This window comes from Telopea speciosissima, chromosome 11, assembly GCF_018873765.1.
Source record: "Telopea speciosissima isolate NSW1024214 ecotype Mountain lineage chromosome 11, Tspe_v1, whole genome shotgun sequence".
In the NCBI taxonomy this organism is placed as follows: domain Eukaryota; kingdom Viridiplantae; phylum Streptophyta; class Magnoliopsida; order Proteales; family Proteaceae; genus Telopea; species Telopea speciosissima.
Genome location: NC_057926.1, coordinates 43,442,475 through 43,463,712, shown reverse-complemented (window position 1 = coordinate 43,463,712; position 21,238 = coordinate 43,442,475). Strand labels below are relative to the sequence as shown.

Genomic DNA, 21,238 nt, shown 5'->3' with positions numbered 1-21,238 from the left:
CTCTAGGACAACAATAAAATTTAGAAAAACAACTTCTCTGCCTCTTTCCCATAACAATGGAAGGTGATGTTTCTGAAAATCACAAGATAAAAATGAATCATCCATCTTTACATTCTTTTTAATCTAAACCGTCTGTTCTCACTTAGAGTTGGAAGAATGCACAGTAAAATCTAGAGTACGTACTGGTATACATGCATAGACATATACAGGATGTGAGCCAATAGGGGGTATTTGATTGAATTCGACTATGAAATTTGACACATAGCTAATCTAAACTATGTCCTCTCTCTGTCCAACGGTCGAATTGGACATATCATCTTTTTACATGGCAGAATACATACCTTGTGAACTGTTAAAAAAATAATTTGGTTTTCACTTAATGTGGTTGCACAAACGACAGCATAATTGAAAAAATTATTGTGTATTCAATATAGAGAAATGATTTATAAGGATCGTAGGTTTAAAGAAATCAACTTGTCAACCGTTCGATTTGGATATATCAAACACACTCCTGCATGAGTTTCTCCATTGTTGGAGCCATTTTGAACCTCATGATGGTTCAGATTGATCTCCGTACACTGAACGGATCGATGAATAATAATTGGTTTCAAGCTCTTTTAAGCTAGCAGCTGCTTCCTCTCCAATTCTAGCCAGTAAATACTCTGTTTTTTCAGCCTGTTGGTTAAACTGTATAGTCCGTTGCTCAACGTGCTCAATTAGAGATGCAAAACCTGAAAAGATAGCCGTCTGCTTCAGCTCTGACACCAACTTTAGGAGTGAATCTGCCGCCTGAACCTGTTTCACCAGAGATGTATTCCCAGTTTAGTGGAAGTGGAGCACCATCACTCAACTCAACTAAACCCTGAATCCCACTAAATGAGGCTACACAAAATCTGTTTCAATCCATCTCTTAATTCTGTTTAAAATCATGGTTAGAAATTTGGCAAAATATTTTCAGAAACCAAACTGAAAAGCAGTGCAAATTACATGGAATACCATGTTCAGTGAAATGACCACTGAAACAATACAAAGCTTGCATATTAAGTCGAGATTTCGACTCATTTCGTCAAACTTTCAATTATTTACGCTCATTTCATCCACAAGGTCTGGAATTGCTAGAAATTCAGATTTTTTGTAAAAATCCTTCAATTTTTGTTGGATCAAAGCTTTGTGGTCTACTTTGGAGCAGTTAATAAAATATTTTCGTGGGGATTTGAAAAACACTTGGGCAAAATTCAAATTTAAAGGTAAACCCTTTTTTTCTTGAAAGTAATTTTTGTAAAAAAATAAGGTAAATATATATTTGATGGTATTCAATTTTTTTTATGCTAAAAAGCAGAGGACGATCTACAAGTTCATGGTGTGGGTTTTAATTTTCTGTCTCTAAATTATTATTTTTTTTATTTTTATTAAAAATGATTTTTTATTAAAAATTATAAAATGATTTTCATGAAACAATTATTTGAAAAACTAGGGCAAATACATATTTGTGGGGGCTCAGTTTTATAAATGTACACCGTTTATCTAAAAGCAATTATTAATGTGTGGTTCCATACTTAATTTCTGTTAATTAGGTAAGGGAGAATGTTCTCTGTGCCGCAGCGCAGCCTGCACCCAGGCACATGGGCAGCCTGTGCAGGGGGCAGGGTGGTCATTGCACCCACCCCCATGTGCCTGGGCGCAGGGTGTGCTGCGGCACAGAGAACAGTGCCCCATTAGGTAATTATTATTTTAAAAATATTTTTATTTAAGAACGTTGCATAATGGCTGAAGGAGGGGATAATGCATGGAGGCATGGCAGACCCATTAGTAATGACAAGTAGAAGATAGAAAAATGCCCTAAGGTCCCTGGTGATGTGCAGAAGGTCAGGGCTGCCCTCGTGAAGGGTAATATTAAGAGAAGGTTGGAAAAGAAGGCGGCAATGGATGAGTTTAATGAGGTAACACTGGAGAAACAATCAGTACTACAAAGAGGAATATGATAGTAATGAGGGTATGCTTGGTGATCTTGACACATAGTAAATGCTCGTACCATTCTGGCTGCACGCATCTCCATCATGAATGCTTCTTGTGAATTCCTGACTGGTGGGTCACTTACCTAATAAGAGCAACATTCTCAACTTCAATTAATGCTTAAATTTGTCATGATGTTCATGTTGAGATTTATACTATGACAACTATAAGATGGTAATGAGTTAACGATAAAGTCTGAATAGATCCTACTAATACTCTCATACAGTGTTTTCCACATGGGATCACATCAGAAACCACAAGGAATTGGATACAAATAGAAATATATAAAATCAGAAGAAAAAAAAAACCCTGCAAAACTCATCCTCCGAACCACATTCAAAAGGAATCCATTTTTTCTATTGACTTGGATATGGATCATATAATTTAACATCCCTATATGACACAGATCCATCATAGAGATGAAAATTATTGATATCATATGATACTAGTCAGCCAGAAAGATATCCAAATTTACCAAGAGGATGACCCCCAGTTAGCAATAAGTATTGTTACTTTAAACATTGACATAATATCAAAATCCATACCATCCTTCAACTTTCACTTCCCTACATTATACAATCAGTGATATTCCAATTCTCAGCCACAATTTGTTCAAAGATTATGTCTATTACATAGTTCGAAATCTCGGTCGAAACCACCAAGATTTTGCAATATTTCGGTTTCGACCAGGGTTGAAACCGAAATCTCTTAATATGGAGAAATCCACATGTAGTGAAGTAGGGAAGCAGAGTCTGTGAGAGTGTAAGACACTTTCAGTGCCCTCTATTAAAATCATGGGAGAATGCAAAGAATAAACAGCAAATTCATGTAAATCAAAGAAATTACCTACTTTTTCTTAATTGTCGGTTATTTGTTCGATGCATTTATGGTTGCAACTTGCAAGGCAAAATAAATTCCAGTGATGGGCCTATGTCTTTGCTGAACCTAAAGATGTGTCCATATTAATATTAAGACTAAGCTGCTGTTCAGCTATGTTTTATCTCTAGCTGACCTTTGCAGAGATTTTGTTGTTAGCATGTACAGCATAGGGGGTGCCCTTTTCCATACTTTTCAATAATCATAAAATCTTTTGAATTACTGAAAAACTGGCAAATAATATTCCAGCATCATTCCAGTAGTCAAATTTCAAAGTCACTTCTGATTATCAAGTGATGAAAACATGGTTCTTCCAGATATGAGAAATGGAGATAATGGAGCCTCAGGCTACACAATCTTGAGCACCATATCACCTGTATCTCGTGTACAGAGCATCAAGACCCACAACTGAATTGATCACACCTAAGAGACTGATATCCAAAGGTAGCATGACCAGATGGTCACAACCTATGGTTTAAGGATATCTTCATGTAATCATAAGTGAGGAGGGAGAAATTGAAAAGGATGTCGATTCAAAATTTCAGCAAGATGGATGAAGTGGAGAAGAGATTCTAGAGGAGCTCCTAGAGTGTTAAGACAGATGAGTAACAAGACTAAGAAGGCTGGTATCAGAAACGAATACATGAGAGAAATTAGGAGCAGCACCAATAGGTGACAAGATGATGGGAAGTTGATTGAGATGATTTAGCCATGTGCAATGGTGACTAACCAATTCACCAGTGGGAATAAATAAGATGAAAATTCAAGGTAATAAAACAACAAGGGGAAGGCTGAAGATGAGCTGGATTGAAGTGACAAGAAACATGACTGCAAATGATCAAATGGAAAATATGACCTTAAAGAGAAGAACATCATAACAGGATTTTGATGCAGTATCTTGGCACCAGAACTGAAGCCAGGAGAAGAATAGCTTGCAGTTGCAGGAATTTCAGAATGAAGCAGGGAGAAATTGGCTCACAAGGTTCTTTTCCAGAACCTGGGCAAATGCTGGTCCAAAGACCATCACCAGCCCAAGCCGCAGGCAGGTCTTTGCTGTCCCAACCTGGCCCTGCTGAGTTTATTTTATATAGTTCTTTTTGGGTCCACTTGGGTCCATTATTTTGAAACAGCTGCTGGAGAAGATTGTTGGTATTCTTATTGTATTTAGAATTCCAAGAGTTGGTTAATTTTCCTAGTGTCTTTAAGAATTCCAAGAGTTAGTTAATTTTCTTGGTTTATGTTTCCTATGTATTGGGGGTGGGTTCAATGTTTTGAGTTTAGTTTTTAATGTCTTGGGGGCAGATATCTATGTTTAGGATTTGTTATCTATGTATGGGGAATTCCAAAACCCTTTTGGAATTCTAAGGGTCTCCTTAATGTTATTTTGCTATATTCAAGATTTCCATCTCTATATAATGCAAGTACTGGCTGCTCTCAAAGACAACCCAGAATTTTGAAAACAAAAATCCTATTGTGAGAAACAAGAGCTGTGAGATTCAGCAACCCAGGTGGGACTCCTGCGGATTGGCCTAGGTGGGACTCCTATGGCTGGTAGAGTGGTGGGACTCCAGCTCTACAACTTATCCTATTCTCTTCCAGATTCGATCTAGGCTTGCTTACACAAAGAATACCAAAAGTCTTCTCCAACAGCTGTTCCAAAATAATGGACCCAAGTGAACTCAAAAAGAACTATATAAAATAAACTCAGCAGGGCCAGGTTGGGACAGCAAGGACCTGCCTGAGGCTTGGGCTGGTGCTGGCCTTTGGACTAGCATTTGACCCAGGTTCTGGAAAAGAACCTTGTGAACCAATTTCTCCCTGCATCAATGGGCCTATAGCGAAGAGCTAGTGATAAAAAACTTTACCAACTGGAATGTAGTGCAGTCAATCATCTTCATGCAGTACCTCCGACAGCAGAAAACAGTACAATCAGCATATTAATTGACAATTTTAAGACCACAGTGCTTGCCATTTTTTCCTTTCAAAATTCTTTTTAGAAAGTCTCTAACTGCCACAATGCACTTACCAACATTACAATCTATTATAAATGGTTAAAAGAAATTGTCACTAACACTAGAAGAGATTAATTCAGTTTTTCATTGTCAGCTGATGAAATGCAATGTTGATTGGTTTAAGGGTTGGGGTAATGCTAACCCAGGAATGGCATTCGTTCAACCTGTAGGGACAGACTGACTTGAGACAAGGACCACTTTAGCTTTCCAAGTTAAAATGACAAAATCAGATAATAAATCTTTTGTAGAATTAAACAAGGTTGGTTTGTTTCTTAGGATTCAGAACTCTAGAAGCAAGAATGAATATTGAGTTAAATAGAAAGAAATAATATGAAAATGAAGCATTTCGGAGAGCTCTTAAATTCACTATTAATCAAACAAAAGAAAAACATTGGGATAGAGAGGGATGAAAGACGTACCCTAGCAACGCCAATCAAATGACTGAAATTGTCAACCATGTTGGTTATGTCTGTGTCAACTCTCTGCAATAGAGTCTTCTGCTTCTGAGCTGCAGCTGCTGCTGCTGCCGCTGTTGGTCCACTGCCACCACCACCACCTCCAAGACCAACTCCAATTCCCACTCCCCCTGCTTTGTTCATTCTCTCTTTCTGAAGGACAAGAAAATACATGACAAAAATGTCAGCACAGAAACACTTACAGCATCTAGTAGGAACTCTAATAAGAGGAAATATAAGAAGGGGAGGGATCGACACACTGCCAGTGTATATTGGCAACTCGCACGCCAAGCCAATTGATGCATTGGAGGGAGTGCATTACAGTTAGTATACAGGAATTTTTATCACCTCCAATTCGCTGCCCCCTCCAATTCCCTCCAATCCCTCACATAGGAGTAGAAATGACCACCCTACCCTACCTTGGGCAGTGTGTGGGGGCCGTGGGTAAGGTGGTCATTTCCGCTCCTATGTGAGGGATTGGAGGGAATTGGAGCGGGCAGGAATTGGAGGTGATAACGATTCTAGTATACAGGGGCCCACATGGTCAGAGAGGGTAAAAAATCAAGGCGACACCACCATGGCGGCAACGCTCCCGCCTAGGCGCCCAAGGCGTCCAAGGCAACAAAGGAGCCAGGACGCCATGGTGTCGCCTTGGCAACGCCTTGATAACTATGCATCATAGAGTGTGACAGAGTGTGCAAGGGCATGCACTACCAGCAGCATGCATGTCATTATCCCTAGGAGAAAATATGACGAAAGAGAAACACAATGTAATAAGTTAATGGCTCAGTTTTAATGAGAAAAACTGTGCTTTTGGTTGCATAAATGCAGACATAAGCAAGAAAAAAGAAATCCATACTAAGAGAATGAGAATAAGATAATAATAATAATATGCAAAAAAGATACCTATAAAGAAAAATGTCAAGCCTATGAGGAGTCACCAAGAAAGACCAAAACTTGAAGATAGGACCATGAAACAGCTAATTAATCACCATCAACAAGAGCTTATTATAAATCATTTCTGTGGCCATTTCAATTTGGAGACAGAAATTTCAGCCACATCAGATCATTGTAAAATTTCAATCAAACTTTTAGGTGAATATATAAGCTTATCCCAATGGACCATTAAGGAAACCATTGCCCTTATGGTAGGTTGCATCAATGGTCCATTTAGGCAAAATCTGTCCTAATGGCCTAAATATCTGCCACATGGCAGCTCATTTGGCACTCAAAGTTTGTGGACATGTTGTGCCCACATCAATAAGTCTGACCAGTTTCAGCTCAATCCCTTTTTTCCACATGGAGATATAAAGCTACAGAAATTTGTTTGAAATTCAATATTGGCAACTACAGTTCAACCAAGTGACAATAGCAAGGTTAACAGCCTTAACATGATGGGCCATACAGTGGAGATGGGACCACAAATTTCACATGGCAAATCTGTTAATATAATTTTCTAATATGCTGTAAGCTATCAGAAGAAAAATTATTGTGAACAAAGATTGTACAAGGAAGAAAGATTGAATTGTGAAACCTAAAATCATTAAAAGTGATTGAATCTTTAATTAAGTGAAAATAAGTGAGGTAGGCTTTAAAAGAGAAATCAAAGAAAATAGGGTTAACAGAATCATATAAAAGGCTGTTTTATAGGTAATTATTGACAGAAGTTATTCCTCTCCATGGTTGGTTGGTGTACCTAGAATTTTTTTTATGGCTCCTTGAAGTAAACAGGTTTTAGGATTTTAGCCCAAGAATGGCTATGAGTTAGCTTATAGCTAGGTTTGGAGGTAGATTTTGAAGAGAATAAAAAAAGTTTAATCATTAAGATGGTTTTAGAAGCTAGAAAAAGATATTTGAATGAAGAAAATCGAAAGTTAGTTCAGGACTGGCCAGTCTGGAGATTATGTATCTGGACAGACAGCTAGAGATATAAAATAGAAGAAAGAGAACAGAACTTCTCTGGGAAGCCACCTCCACACCATGAATCCATAAAGCTGAGAGGAGGAACTCTTGACTTCAAATCCGATATCATTCCATTTGTGATAAACAATGAGTTTAAACCTCATTGCGAAAGCAGGGGTAAGGTCATGGGTTCGAGTCTGCAAACAGCCTCTTTGTTAAAGCAGGGGTAAGGCTGCGTACATTATGATCCTCCCTAGACCCTACAGTGGTGGGAGCCTTGTGCACTGGGTACGCTGTTTTAATGAGTTTAAACCTCACATATAGATCTCTAATAACATCAACTCTTCCTAATATTATTAATATCCTATTTGCTCCAACTTGTTATCAAGAAAAACAAAGTAATCAATCCCATTATAAGTGTTCCCTGCCAGAAAAATAAGGGAAACCCCAAACCAACACCTGTAGTCAGAATTATCACATTTCTGCTACAACTAATTGAACTACTGTACAAAATAAAAAATAATAATTTAAAATTCTCTCCCTCAATTTCAACCAGGATCAATACGATAAGGATCTATTAATGGTGTGCAACAGCAGCAATCCTTGAAGATGATTGGGAATTGAATTTGGTCTTCAAAAGGGTATCTTCACAATAGTTTATTGCAGTCACAGAAACAGCACAGCAGCGTATATCGAACAGGAAAAGGAGAAGAAGACAAAGAAGAGAAGATAGAAGAGAAAGGGGGGTAGGGGAATGGCTATCTCAGCCTAGGTCTCTCACCCACAGCTATCCCAGCTGTTGAACAGGGGTTTTACTCCCATAATCGAGTGCAAGAATGCCTCAAAACTTCATTCATTAATTCTCCATCAATCAATTACAATAGCTGCTTTTTTACGGACTGAGGCTAGGCTACAAAAATAGAAAGTAACACTTAGCAACTGTTGGGAAAATAGAAACTAATGAAAATAGTAACTAATGCAAATAGAAACTGAATGAAATTAGAAACTACGAAAGGCTTTATAGATCCAGCCTTCTAAACAAGCAAGGAAACAAAAATAGAAACAAACTGAAATTAGAAGCTACCTAGTATGCTTTCTAAAACTGAAAATAGAAACTAGACTATGGTAGCATTAGGAGAGAAACCTTCTACACTTGATGGGCCCATAAAATCTTCTAAAAAATATCTCCACACAAGGAAAATATGGGCTGTGACATTGTTCACATGAACAATGTTTTGGCCTCTTTTTCTTGGCCCTTCTAGAAGACCTGCTGGGCTGGCTTGATCTGATCCAGTTCTGGTCCATCTAGAGCTGGTTCGATGGGCCTTGGTTCTTCTTCTTCTTCTAGTCAGTCGTGGGATCTACATCAATCAGACATTGCCCCCATAGTGCCCTCTTCAAAGACAAACCCTCAGGAATAAATCGTTTCAAAATCCTATCCGGAGATGGTTCAAGAATGTTGAAGGATTCAGATAACAGGTTCCACCATAATTCAATGATAATAAAATTCTCAAAGCCAAGTCCACTTCTTCTATCCGTCCATGTCCAACACAAGCTCAAAATCAAATTTCCAAGCTCATAATAGAATCAGGATTTCAGAAAATACAGGAAAATCTTACTAACAAAAGAACAGTGTTGTACCACTTCAAACAACAACGGAACTTCACCCTATCACTTCAGCTAAATTCACCCCATATTGATGATGAATAGGAATTTAGAACAACAAACTAATGAGCTAACCTGGCGGAGAAGAATCAAGAACTGAATTCAATGATGCTTGAAGGTGGCAGCTGGCTCAGCTGGTATGGTCTCTGGCTTGTCATAGCCGAGACCTAGGGTCAAGTTCCGCCATGCTTCCGTCTATATTGTACTGCACTTCCCATCCCACCCAAGTGTATGAAAACAAATCAATTACATCCGACCGAAAAAAAAAAATTTCCAAGGATGCTCTCCTCAGCATAGAATGTCCATAAAAAATAAAGTCAAACAGTAACTATGTTCTATAGTTGATTCCACCAACCCATTCTTGGACTGCAGGTTGGTTTCTTGTTGCATTTTCATACATAAATGCCCCAAAAAAAAGTGATCAGTATGGAGGTTAACATTAACCAAGCTGCTTTTATACCAAGGCAGGTGAATTGGGCGAAACATCCTACTACTTTCTCATGAAATACCTACTTCTCATGAAATACCATGAATCAATTACAAAAAACCAACTTCCAGCTAAATGAACCTTGAAAACATAATTTTCAAGACATAGAGACTCTTTCATGTTCTATCTTGCTCATAGAAAAGAAACTCTCCCTTGCAAGCAGTAGATTTTCTTCTTGTGAGTACAGTAACAAAGGGGTTTAGGTCTTAGAAGGTTGTCTGATTGCAACCAAGCTGCAAATTCAAGCAATCTGATAATGATCCTCGTTAAAGCAACAAGACTGCCTCTAGAATTTGGAGGTTAAGACACCTTCTGACTGATAACTAAAATCTTGATCGACCTTTAGATCCAATAATCTGTAATCTTTAACAGATAAGGGAAAAGATCTAGATTCATTGCAACGCAGCTGAGACTGAGAGTTCTGTGGCTTCAGTTTTAATGACTAATGATCAGTAGTTTCCAACACTAAGGGGAACCATATACAAAATATTAACAGAATGGCAGTAATTACCGTCAAAATTTAGGCCCTCGCAGAAAAAAGAAGTTTTTCTTCTCTTTCTTTCACATGTGCAGCTAAATGTGTTGTTCGATCAATTCTTGAGAAGAAGAAAACGAGGAGAAAGCGTACCTGCGCCGGAATAACTCTCTCGAGTCTCGATCGATCGACTGTCAGGTCTCCGCTAAAGTGCTGGTGTGGGGAAACCAGTAGAAAACCCGTACATGCAAAGGAAATTGAAGGGGGGAGGGGGGGGGAATCAAACTACGAGCATAAATTAAATCTTAAAAACCTAAATCAAAGACAAACCACACTACGAGCTAATAATCAAACTGAAAAGATTTACCTAAAATTATATGAATGAATTGGCATACTCAATTGGCTGAAATGGAAACAGTAGCTCTGAAGGATTTACAATAGCAGCTTCATTGGCAAAAGCGGCATTGCAGATGGTTGGAACTTGGAACGGGAAGGAAGATATTGATTTGGAAATCAGCAACTATTTTTAGGTTCTATATACATCCAAGGATCTCAAATTTTGGAGCCTTTGAACGTGAAACCTTTGAAAGACGATGGAGTGAAGTTCTCAGCTATAGCATGAAAACTTGAAATCAGATACAATAAGACTAGATATCTGCAAGCAATGAAGCTTTATTTTTTTAAAATGGGTTTTTGCCAAATGCCCCCCTCAAAATGCCTATTTGTACAAATTCACCCCTACAATTTTACAATTTCCAAATGCCTTCTACTTGCAAAACATTGTAACATTTTAATCAAGTCCGTTAGTCTCGGATGTTAACCGTTAGTTTTAGGGAATCTACTGACTAAAATACCCTTATGATAAAAACCCACCAAAATTGAGCGTTAGACGTTAGTTTTAGGGAATCGTTTATGGAAAGACCTACATCGTGCGTTCTCCGAGGCACAATGTAGTCGAATTTTTATCCTCTCTTGTTACTGCACGATGCAGTACTACATCGTGCGGTGCTGCAGAGGCCATGTGGCACAATGGATCCCACATGGTGCACATGACCTTTGCAGTCGTCGCATGATTCATTACTACACCGTACAGTAACGAGAGAGGATAACGATTCCAATGTAGCCTTGCCAGTTGGTGAAAACATGAGGGCAATGTCTATATCACACAATTATCGATAACTTCTTAGCTTTCTTTAAGTTGCCAGCCTTCCTTTTCCAGTTGGTCACTTGCCGTCCACTGTAGTCTCCAGTCTCTTTATCTTTAGCTTGACCCTCCCCATTCTGTAATTTTCACACGAAACTCTTAATTCCTTGTGCCTTACCAATATATCCGAACGTTCTAATCTCCAGAAAATGAAAAGTCTCCCCAGCTAAAGTTTTGTCATTTCCCTCATTTTTTCTCCTCTAGTCCATTTATACATTTGCTTCAAACACAATTCCCTGAAGAATGCAACTGATGCTTCCTTTCCCAACAACTCGAATTCCCATTTGAAACACTCATCGACATCGGGAACCAAAGCCAATATCGACAAAGAATAAAGAACCAACTCAAATGCAACAATACCCTCAGCAATTTAAACCCAAATCAGATTTAACAATATTACCTGAAAGATAGAAACAAAACCCCTCTATTGCTAAAGAGTGAAAATCATCCAAAAAATTAGGAGAGAAAAAAAGGGCTACAACACACGACAAACCAAACTGTAGATTACAAAACCCTCATCTCTGGAATCGTTTAGGGAAAAAAGTTTCAGTTCAAACCCTAAACGATTTGGAGAAGATGAGGGCAATTTGATTACTTTACTCTTTAATTTTGGTGGGTTTTTATCACAAGGGTATTTTGGTCATTAGATTCCCTGAAACTAACGTCTAACATTTAGACTAACGGACTGGACTAAAATGTTACAATGTTTTGAAAGTAGGGGGCATTTAGAAATTGTAAAATTGTAAGGTGCATTTGTACAAATGGGCATTTTGAGGGGGGCATTTGGCAAATACCCTTTAAAAAATTTGGGAATGAGTTTGTAGCTCGGTGGATCCACATTGGATTCCATGTGAGTGGCTCCGGAGGGCCTTGGACAGGTACAAGGACATGATCCAGTCTCACAGCCTTTGGCATAAAGACCAAGGAGACCGGATTATGTCCTTCTACAAGAACCGTCCAAGGCCCTCCAAGGGCCACTCACATGGAATCCACTCTTCTTATGGGTCCTACAGTGGATTCCATGGGAGTGACTCTGGGGGCCTTGGATGGTACTTGTACAAAGATACGATCTGGGTTCAAGACCAATGAGGTCTTGTCGACTTTCTGTTCCATCCCACCTAACTACGCGGGAGTGTCTGATGTCGATGTCATTATTATGCATGTATTTCAAGTAGACGCTGAAATGACAATATTTACCCTCCATTGTAAAATAATGTATACTAAAAGAAAGTGTTTTTTTTTTTTTTTTTTTTGTAAGAAAAGAAAGTGTTTGAATGACATCTTTATAGGTGTTTTTAGAACTTGATATCAATTTTTAATTGCCCCCAAGTTCCATTGTCATATACACTTTTCGAGTATACAGGTAAAATCGTAATTCTTACCCTCATTGGAAAAATTATATCTTACATTAAAAAGACGTAAAAATAAAATTACAAATTATTTGACACATTTTTTGAGTATATGTGTGAAATATCATTATTACCTCATTGTGAAAGAATGTGACGTACTAAAAGGGCAAAACATGTGCATGACAATAACATCTCTTGGTAATGATATAATATCTCTTGATATGTCTTTTTCAAATTATTTTTGAGAACCTTTTTATACCCCTATCTTAAATAACTCTTAAAAATAAGACAAATGGCAATTAAAGGAAGTTATCAAATTCTAAATACACCTATAGTTATCAAATTCTTTATCAAACTCTGAAGAACACTAACTGGTCGTGCGGCTAGCATGATTCCCACGCCTAGACACAGAAACCGCCCTACTACCTGGAAATGACCGCCTTGATCCCCATGGAATTTATTTTCTGCCTTTTCATGGGGGCAAGGAGGTCATTCCCAGGGGACAACGGTTTTTGTGTCTAGGCATGGAAACCAAAGTGAATCCACATAACAAGATGTTCTTCACCAATCAAATTTCAACATAAATGAATATATTACTAACCCCGTTATACCATATTAGAGGTTTATGACATTCTTATAAATTTTCTTAAGTTTGAATGATGATCTATCTAACCAACATTATATTGTATACTTGTATTGGATCGAAAATTTACCAATGAGATGGTAGTGTACTAATGACGTCTAACCCAAAAACCCAAGCTTCAGGGTGGAGAGGCCCTTCTAAGGTCATAAGTCAAACTGTCGCACATTACCTGATCGATGTGAAACTAAACTACCCCCTCATTCTTGGCCATGGAACGCATTCATTGCATCAAGTACAAATCCTGTATAACATGAATCTAGCTACAGATGTACAAGTCCAACATTTTTCCACACATTGATCCTCTATTACTAATTTTATATAATGTAATTAAATCTAAGCATTTAAGACTGATAATTGTAGTCCCGATGATGATGAAAGATAATGACTTCCAAGATCAAAACTTATCCGTTACATATCTTGACTATATTCTGTTTAAATCAAGCGGAAAAAATAAGAGTTTATATCATACATTTGTTTGTTTGTTTAAGTTCCATGTATGGTTGGTTTAATTGGTGCAGATATTGGCTCTGAAACATAGAGAAGCAATCTAATCTTTATCCTTTTAGGAGTGTGACATTTCTTGAAAGACCCTCTTTCCTATCATATGTCAAATTTGCTACTGTGGTTCATAACCATGGTTTAAGTTATCGATATCGTGCCAATTTTGCAAGTGATCGATCCTGATGCTGTGCTAATACCGTATCACCAATAAGGGGTAAATTGGCCAAAAAACCATTTCTAAAGGTGAATCGGGGCAAATTTTTTCGATACAACCAATCCTTGCCAATACCAATCTGTATCCATGAGGTTGAAGTTTCTCTCTCTATCTCTCTCACTCTCAAAAGTTTTATCACTATTTATCTTGCTCCAATATTCTAAGAATTAGTAAGAAAAACCATTGGAAAATATATCAAATATCATTTCTCGAAGTCAGTGTATCCCAATAGCAAGAAAAATCTTTATTCATCAATTTAACAATGTGTTTGATATGCATTTTAGATCAACTTTGCATTGTGGATGAGTTATTTTTATCGCTCAAGAATGCAATATCAACTTAGAATGCATTTCAAGAATGCATACCAAACACAGTTTATTCTAGGTTTGACCTTTTGTTTTTTATTAGAACAAAGTTTTTTTTACCATTTCCAATTTATTAAAGTATGCACAACTACAACACATGAATAGAAAAAAGTTTATTTATTTATTATAATAATTATTTTAAATTCCAAAAAACATCACAACAACCCTCAGGTCATTATTTTTAACCCACACTTAACAGTGCACTGTGCGTTTTCGCAGGCAAAGTAACAATCTAGAAGAGGAAGCGCTAGCCATGCACAATCCATAGGGGTCGCACATGAATAGCTTTTTTATCCCCACACACTGTAATGCACTCTGCATTCCTACAGTCAAAGTGACAATCTGGAGGAGGAACCGCTAGTCGTGCACAATCCGTAGGGGTCGCACATGAAAGTGCAGCTTTTTTATCCCCACACACTGTAATGCACTCTGCATTCCTGCAGTCAAAGTGACAATCTGGAGGAGGAAGTACATTTCCACCACAGTCCTTAGCGCTCTTACAACTTGATGCTTCCACCATCGACTCTGCATGTTAGACACAAAGATCACATCATGTCTCTGAGAGAGAGAGAGAGAGAGATAGAGAGATAGAGTTAAGTTATCAGTATCGGATAGGCCAATCCGTATCGATATTGAATTGCTAACCATTGATGATGATGATATCGTGCTAATATTGTAATGGGAAAAAGAACTATGTTGGAGAGTGTGGCCTATGTCAGTACTCCCATGTGTCTCTCTCACCCTCAAAACAAGGAGGCAGAGGTGTGGAATACTAGGGTAGGCCACACTCTCGGAAAGAAAATTACTCTGTACTGATAAAATGATACGAACCAGGGGTAAAATAGTTAAAAATCTATTTTTTTAAGGAAAATCAAGGGCAAAATTGCCTGATACAAGCCAATCAGTGCCAATCTATATCAATATAGGAAGAGAGAGAGAGAGATGACTAACCAATTGCAACAACCAGGAGGAGAACAACGTAAACCACCTTCTTCATGGCTATAGTGTATTAGAGACCTGCAATAGAGTTTTCTCTAAAACTTAAGATTTGATCACTGCACCGAATGTAGTTCTTGTATGAAAATTGGATTGTAGCCCAACCATATTTATAGGGATGATTTGTGTTAATGACAAAGATTTTATCCAAATCAGAGCTTGAGGGTAAGGTGCCTTTATTACAAAATAAGGGAATATTTTTTTATTAATAGTCCTTATTTATTAACATGATTTTATATAAATTCCACATACATTGTACCCTATCTTTTTTTTTTTTTGGTAGACATTGGAACCTATCTATATCTACTAGACCAAATGTAGTTCTTTTGGGACATTTGGATTGTAGTCCATCCAAATTTATAGGGATGATTTGTATCAAGAGGAAACAAATATTAATTAACAACAAATATTTTATCCAAGTCAGAGCCTGAGGGGGCATTTATTAAAAAATAAGAGAATATCTTTTTTTAATATTCCTTATTTATTAACATAATTTTGTATAAATTCCATATATTTTGTAATCTATCTATATTTATATTTTCTTTTTTTAGTATCATAGGATTTGTTGAGATCTGTTACAAATAAGCAGGAACACTGGATATGGCTTACAGCCTTACACTATAAAAAGAATTAAACATAAGATTACTTTGGATGGAGCAGAATCAGTTTGAGAATCGGAGCTAGGTTACTCGGTTTTGATTGGCTGGCTGTAGGGATGTAAACGGATCGGATTTGGCTCGGATAGTGCTATATCCGCATCCACACCCGATTCGGATAGTGCTAAACGGATACGGACACTAATATGGATCGGATATTTTATCTGTTTACATGTAAATATAGGTTTTCGAATAGCTATAGCCTATCCGTATCTGTACCCGTTTACCTTTCGGACGGATTCGAATAGTGCTAAACTGATACAGACACGGATACAGAAACGGATTTTGACTATTCATTTACATCCCTAGCTGGCTGGGGAGGGTTAGATATATTCCGGGTTAAATGAGGCTGGTTCCAATAAAATCTGATACGACAAATCAACTGATGATCTATTCCGGTTCATTTTTTGAAAACCATACCTTTACAAATCACAAGCTCTAGAGTCTAGAGCACAGCGGTACTTATGAATGGTGTTGATAGGTTTGATGATGATGAGTAAGTGGGTTGATACAAGGTGTAATTAATGGCCATGGGTCATATGTATTTAAAAAATAAGGAAATTTACATCAATCATCCCTGGGGTTTCAAACAATTATGTCTATCATCCTTGAAGTTTTAAAAATTACTTTCGTACCCTTAAATACTAACTCTGTTAGTTTTGAAAGAAAATAACAATTTTGCCCTTAATTTCTTGTTTCTTATAAGAAACAAACCCACTCCATGTACCCAACCTCTGTTACTGTTCATCTTCAAGGTCTTGAAGTAGGTTCACCTTAACATCACTCCCCATAACTGTAGCAGCCACCACCACCACCGCCATGTCTTCTGCCTCCTTGTTGACAGTCCCTGGCCAAGTTCCCCGTCTCATTGCAATTGTAACATGCACCACGGGTGCATCGTGGTAACCTCCACCACTATAACCACCCCCTCTCATTTGACCACCACCACCACCACGTCTACTCCCACCGTTATACCCACCGTATCCACCACGGCTGCCCCTTTCCCCATTGCCACTGAAACCATCAAACCTGTTGCTTTCTTGAACATCCGTCCCGTTGGGACCAGTCACATCCACGACCTTCGTCCTCCCATCATCTCCCGTATCTACAACAAACTCCAATAGATTTTGTCTGAGATCATACTTGGTACAAGACCTAAGCCATGCATGTGCTTCTCAAACAAAACCAAAAAACAAAATAGGGAAACACCCCTTTTGACGTTTTGGCTCCCACAAGCTCCAAACAAAACAAAGCCCAAAAATGGGCTGGACTTTTGTGGACCTGGGCTCCACCAACACGGGTCCTAGGAGGGGTGAGTTTGGAGTCGATTCTAACCCTTAACATTTTTTCGTACAAAGTGGCCTTCCTCAAGACTCGAAGCCTAAACCTTTTACTATTGTTCTAAGCAATGGCCCCTAATGCATAAGTCAGTTAAATGACATCTTTCCTCATATTGAATAAGATTGTTCTTTTGATGTTATTTTCATGAGAATGATCTCTCTAGTGGGTTCACTGATCTGGCTGTGTGCTGACAAAGCATATGTTAGGAGGTTGATGTGTCATGTGAAGATTGAGGGATCGAGGATATACACTTTGGACAAAAGGAAATAAAGACTATGTTTCATTTTATTTAGGCAAAATCTTAGACCCACATGAATGGCTGTGCTTATATGTCATGCATGCATTACTCTGCCAAGTCCATTTCACACTATAAAGTCTGAATTCGTGGGCATTATTGTGAGTGGAGATTAGTGACATGTTAGAAAAAAAAGAAATTGGTAGAGGGTGTGACAAACCTTCCAGATTTGAAATCAAAGTGAGCTATGTACTTGTGATCACAAAGATGCCCCGAAGAGTGCTTCAAGAAAATATGGACTGGAGAGAAGGTATTGGGACTGGAGATTGTACTAATTTTTGTTTTAATAAAAAGTAATATTTCAAACATGAGACTCTTTAAAGACAGTTTTCTCAAACATTAGGAACTTCGATCAGCTGTAATTTAACCTTTTTTTCTTCATTTTTTGACAAAGGAAAGTCTTTTTTATTTTTGGGTAGTTTTAATATTTTCAAGATACTTTGTAATATTTTTCTTTGGAGAGGGTTTCTCACAATACCGTGTTAGAAGGAATCTGCACACCACATTAATGACGGTTTGGAGAATGAAATCATCCACATGGGCCCACATGATCATAATAAGAGAGAGTGTCAATGTGGTCCCATAGATCATTATGTGAGAAGGTGTTTATTGAAATCTACACTTCACTGGCAGAATATGCTTCTTTTTCCTCCTTTTTCTTTTAGTCACCAATCCCCCTCCTTTTTCCTTCCGTGGAAAATTGATCCTATGCATCCTTACCATAAAGAGGGATTGAGAGATCAAGGAAGGAAACAATAAGAGGTTGTTGAGGGAGCTTAGTCGAGAATAAAACTATAGTATTAGTATTGTAAGTTCTTGACTGTAACTTCTCAATCATCTCTGAGGAAAATGTGAGAGAAGGCATCAAAAGTCATAAGAATCAAAATACTTAGTCTTTCAATTCATTAAAACAAGGAAATGTTCACGTATCTCCCCGAGGTATGATTTATGTACACTTTCACCCGTGAAGTTTGAAAAATTTCATGTACCTCCCTTATTTTCCAAATAAAGTAGCAAAAACAAATGTTAAACATTAAAATTTTGATTTTATTGACCAAAATGCCCATATCTTTCCCAAATCTTTTAGGATTTCGCAAAAAAATCCAATAAATCTTACCATGAAGCTGGAAAAAAATTTCAAATAGCACCCAAGCGCTTCAATCCCAATCACCACCGAAACACAAAACGCCTCATAGTCCATTGCATCTCCCGCCTGATTCCTCCAACAACTTTGCTGGCAGCGAAGGTTCAGTCTCAGGCTCAAGCCCAACTAGGCGTGCCCGACTGGCAAAGCTTCTGCGCTATCCTCGCCAGCAAAGTCGTCTCTCAGCAGCAAAACACCGAGACCACCAACAACACCGAAATCACCGCATTAATGGCCACACAACCCTAGATCTGGTCCCTCTCGGCAATCTCCCCAAACCCTTGACCATCACTGATCTCTCCCCTGACCCTTTGTATGGCTCCATGCTTCGCGTGGCTTACCAAGGCGTCCCAAGAACTTACAGCGAAGCTGCCGCCGGCGAAGCCTACCCTAACTGCGAATCCATACCTTGTGACCAATTTGAAGTGGCTTTCCAAGCGGTCGAGCTTTGGATCGCAGACAGAGCGGTCCTCCCCATAGAGAACTCTCTTGGAGGTAACATACACCGGAGCTACGACCTCCTCCTCCGCCACCGCCTCCACATTGTTGGAGAGGTACATTTCCAGTTTACCACTACCTCTTGGCCTTCCCTGGGGTGAGGAAAGAGTACTTAACACGTGTCATCAACCGTCCCAGTGTGAGCTCACCCTCACCAAAATGGGCTTGAATTTTGCGCGTGAAGCCATCAACGACACCGAGACCACCAGCAACACCGAAATCACAGTCATATGTTGGAGTGTCCGGAGTCTTATTTTTTTCCAAACCCTAAACGATTTGGGGAAGATGAGGGTATTTTGGTAAAAAAAAATTGACATCTAACATCTACAATGAACGGTTTTTGTAATTTAGATTAGAAAGCAGGGGAGGTACATGAAATTTTCCAAACCTCACGGGTGAAGGTACATAAGTCATACCTTAGGATAAGGGTGTCAATTTGTTATTGAATCGTACCAAATTGTGGTATGGGAAAATGGTACCATATTTAATATAGTACGATATTGGTATGAAAGTTGATACCATATATATATGAATTTATATATAATAAATAATATATAAGTATATATGTATTAAATATATATAATAATTAATATATATAAGAATATAACATTCTAAATATAATATATTTCATATTATATATATATATAATATAAGAAACCGTATAATAAATACCATATATTGTATCATATACATACCAAATAACATTGTATACCATACGAATACCATGCGATACGATATCGATATGGCACAATGGTATCGTATGCAATACGGTATGATATTGGTATGGGGTGTTTGGCTTCAGTACTGTATCGATACCATATCGAATACCTGATCTTACATCGATTGACACCCTTACCTCAGAGGAGGTATGTGAAATTTTCCCTTAAAAAAAAAGGGCAAGGGATTCATGCATGATCACACATGATGAGAGAACCATTTGTCAGATAGGGGGTGGGGGTTTTGGTTGTGTCGACCCTTTATTTATTCTCATCCAATGTTTTGCGTGCGATCGTGAATACCGCATGGTTGTGCACAAAACTTTTGACCTTAAAAAAGAGGGAAGTAGTTTTCTGTCTGAGAGTATGGCCTACGCCAGCACTCCCATGTGTTTATCTCTCTCCTCCTTAAACAAGGGGGCAGAGGTGTTTTTTCACATAGAGAGGAGAGAGATAGACTCATGAGAGAAACACTCCCAGAAGAGATCTTTTTCCCAAAAAATAACATTCTTTTTAAAGTTTTTTAAACCTTGGTATATATGTAGTTAACTTTTCCTTCTCTCAAATAATTATCATGTTCATAGGTTGACTTTTCTTACTCTGAGAAGGCATGGAGTTCATGAATCATGACTATTTTCAGGTTCTAATGCTCAAGCCATAAGCTTGTCTTATTAGGCATCTTTTTTGTGAAGGGTCAACACATATAGCCCCTGATTTTCTAACGGTTAGAAATGCACCCCACTTTTTTTTGGGAAGAAAAACTAAAATAAGTTTAACAAATATTTTTGGTGACCTAAAATAACTTTAAGAGAGGGAGTGAAGAAAGAGATGCTTAGCTTAGGTCTTTTAACAAGTATAATTTTAACATAGAGCTGATTAGAGGGTAAGGATCCATGTAGCGAACTCCATATAGTTGGGATAAGGTTGAGTTGAGTTGAACAAATATTTTTGGTATTTTTTCGACATATTTTGCTTAATGAGTGAGTCCAAGAATTTCAATACCAATCAGGGTTTCAAGAATCGGGATTGAATCGACCGGATAGATTGATTTGGATTGGAATCTCGATTCTGGCCAATCTGACTGGTATAATCCTTATGCCCAAAATCCTTAAAAGGGCATCAAAGCAACTATTCCAGCACCAATTTAGGTCGATTTTGATCAAGAATCGATCGGTATCGATCCGGATCCGGATCCTAAGCCCATGTTTTAAAACCTTCATACCAGTAACAAAGCTTATTACACCATCTTCTTGAGATGGATTGGTTGATCTGACCCGATCCTACCGATATTACACATGATATTGATGGTCTCAGCCAAGATCAAGTGGATTAACATTGTGTATATATAGGATTCCAAGGAAACTTTGGTATGTGTATTGCATGTGAACTATAAATTACAGTGTAGGGATCTTTTTCAATGTCCTTTCACAG

At 38.0% G+C, this 21,238-nt stretch overlaps 1 protein-coding gene across 1 annotated transcript; it reads right to left on the bottom strand.

Moving 5' to 3' along the window:
* Positions 1–422: 422 nt before the first annotated feature.
* Positions 423–10,140, bottom strand: LOC122645574 (mediator of RNA polymerase II transcription subunit 22a-like). The gene is made up of 4 exons (XM_043838878.1): positions 10,039–10,140; positions 5,321–5,509; positions 2,033–2,098; positions 423–795 (listed from the first exon to the last, which is right to left on the bottom strand). The coding sequence occupies exons 2-4, from the start codon at positions 5,498–5,500 to the stop codon at positions 550–552; spliced, it is 492 nt and encodes a 163-aa protein (XP_043694813.1). The 5' UTR covers positions 5,501–5,509; positions 10,039–10,140; the 3' UTR covers positions 423–549.
* Between the last annotated feature and the right edge of the window lie 11,098 nt (positions 10,141–21,238).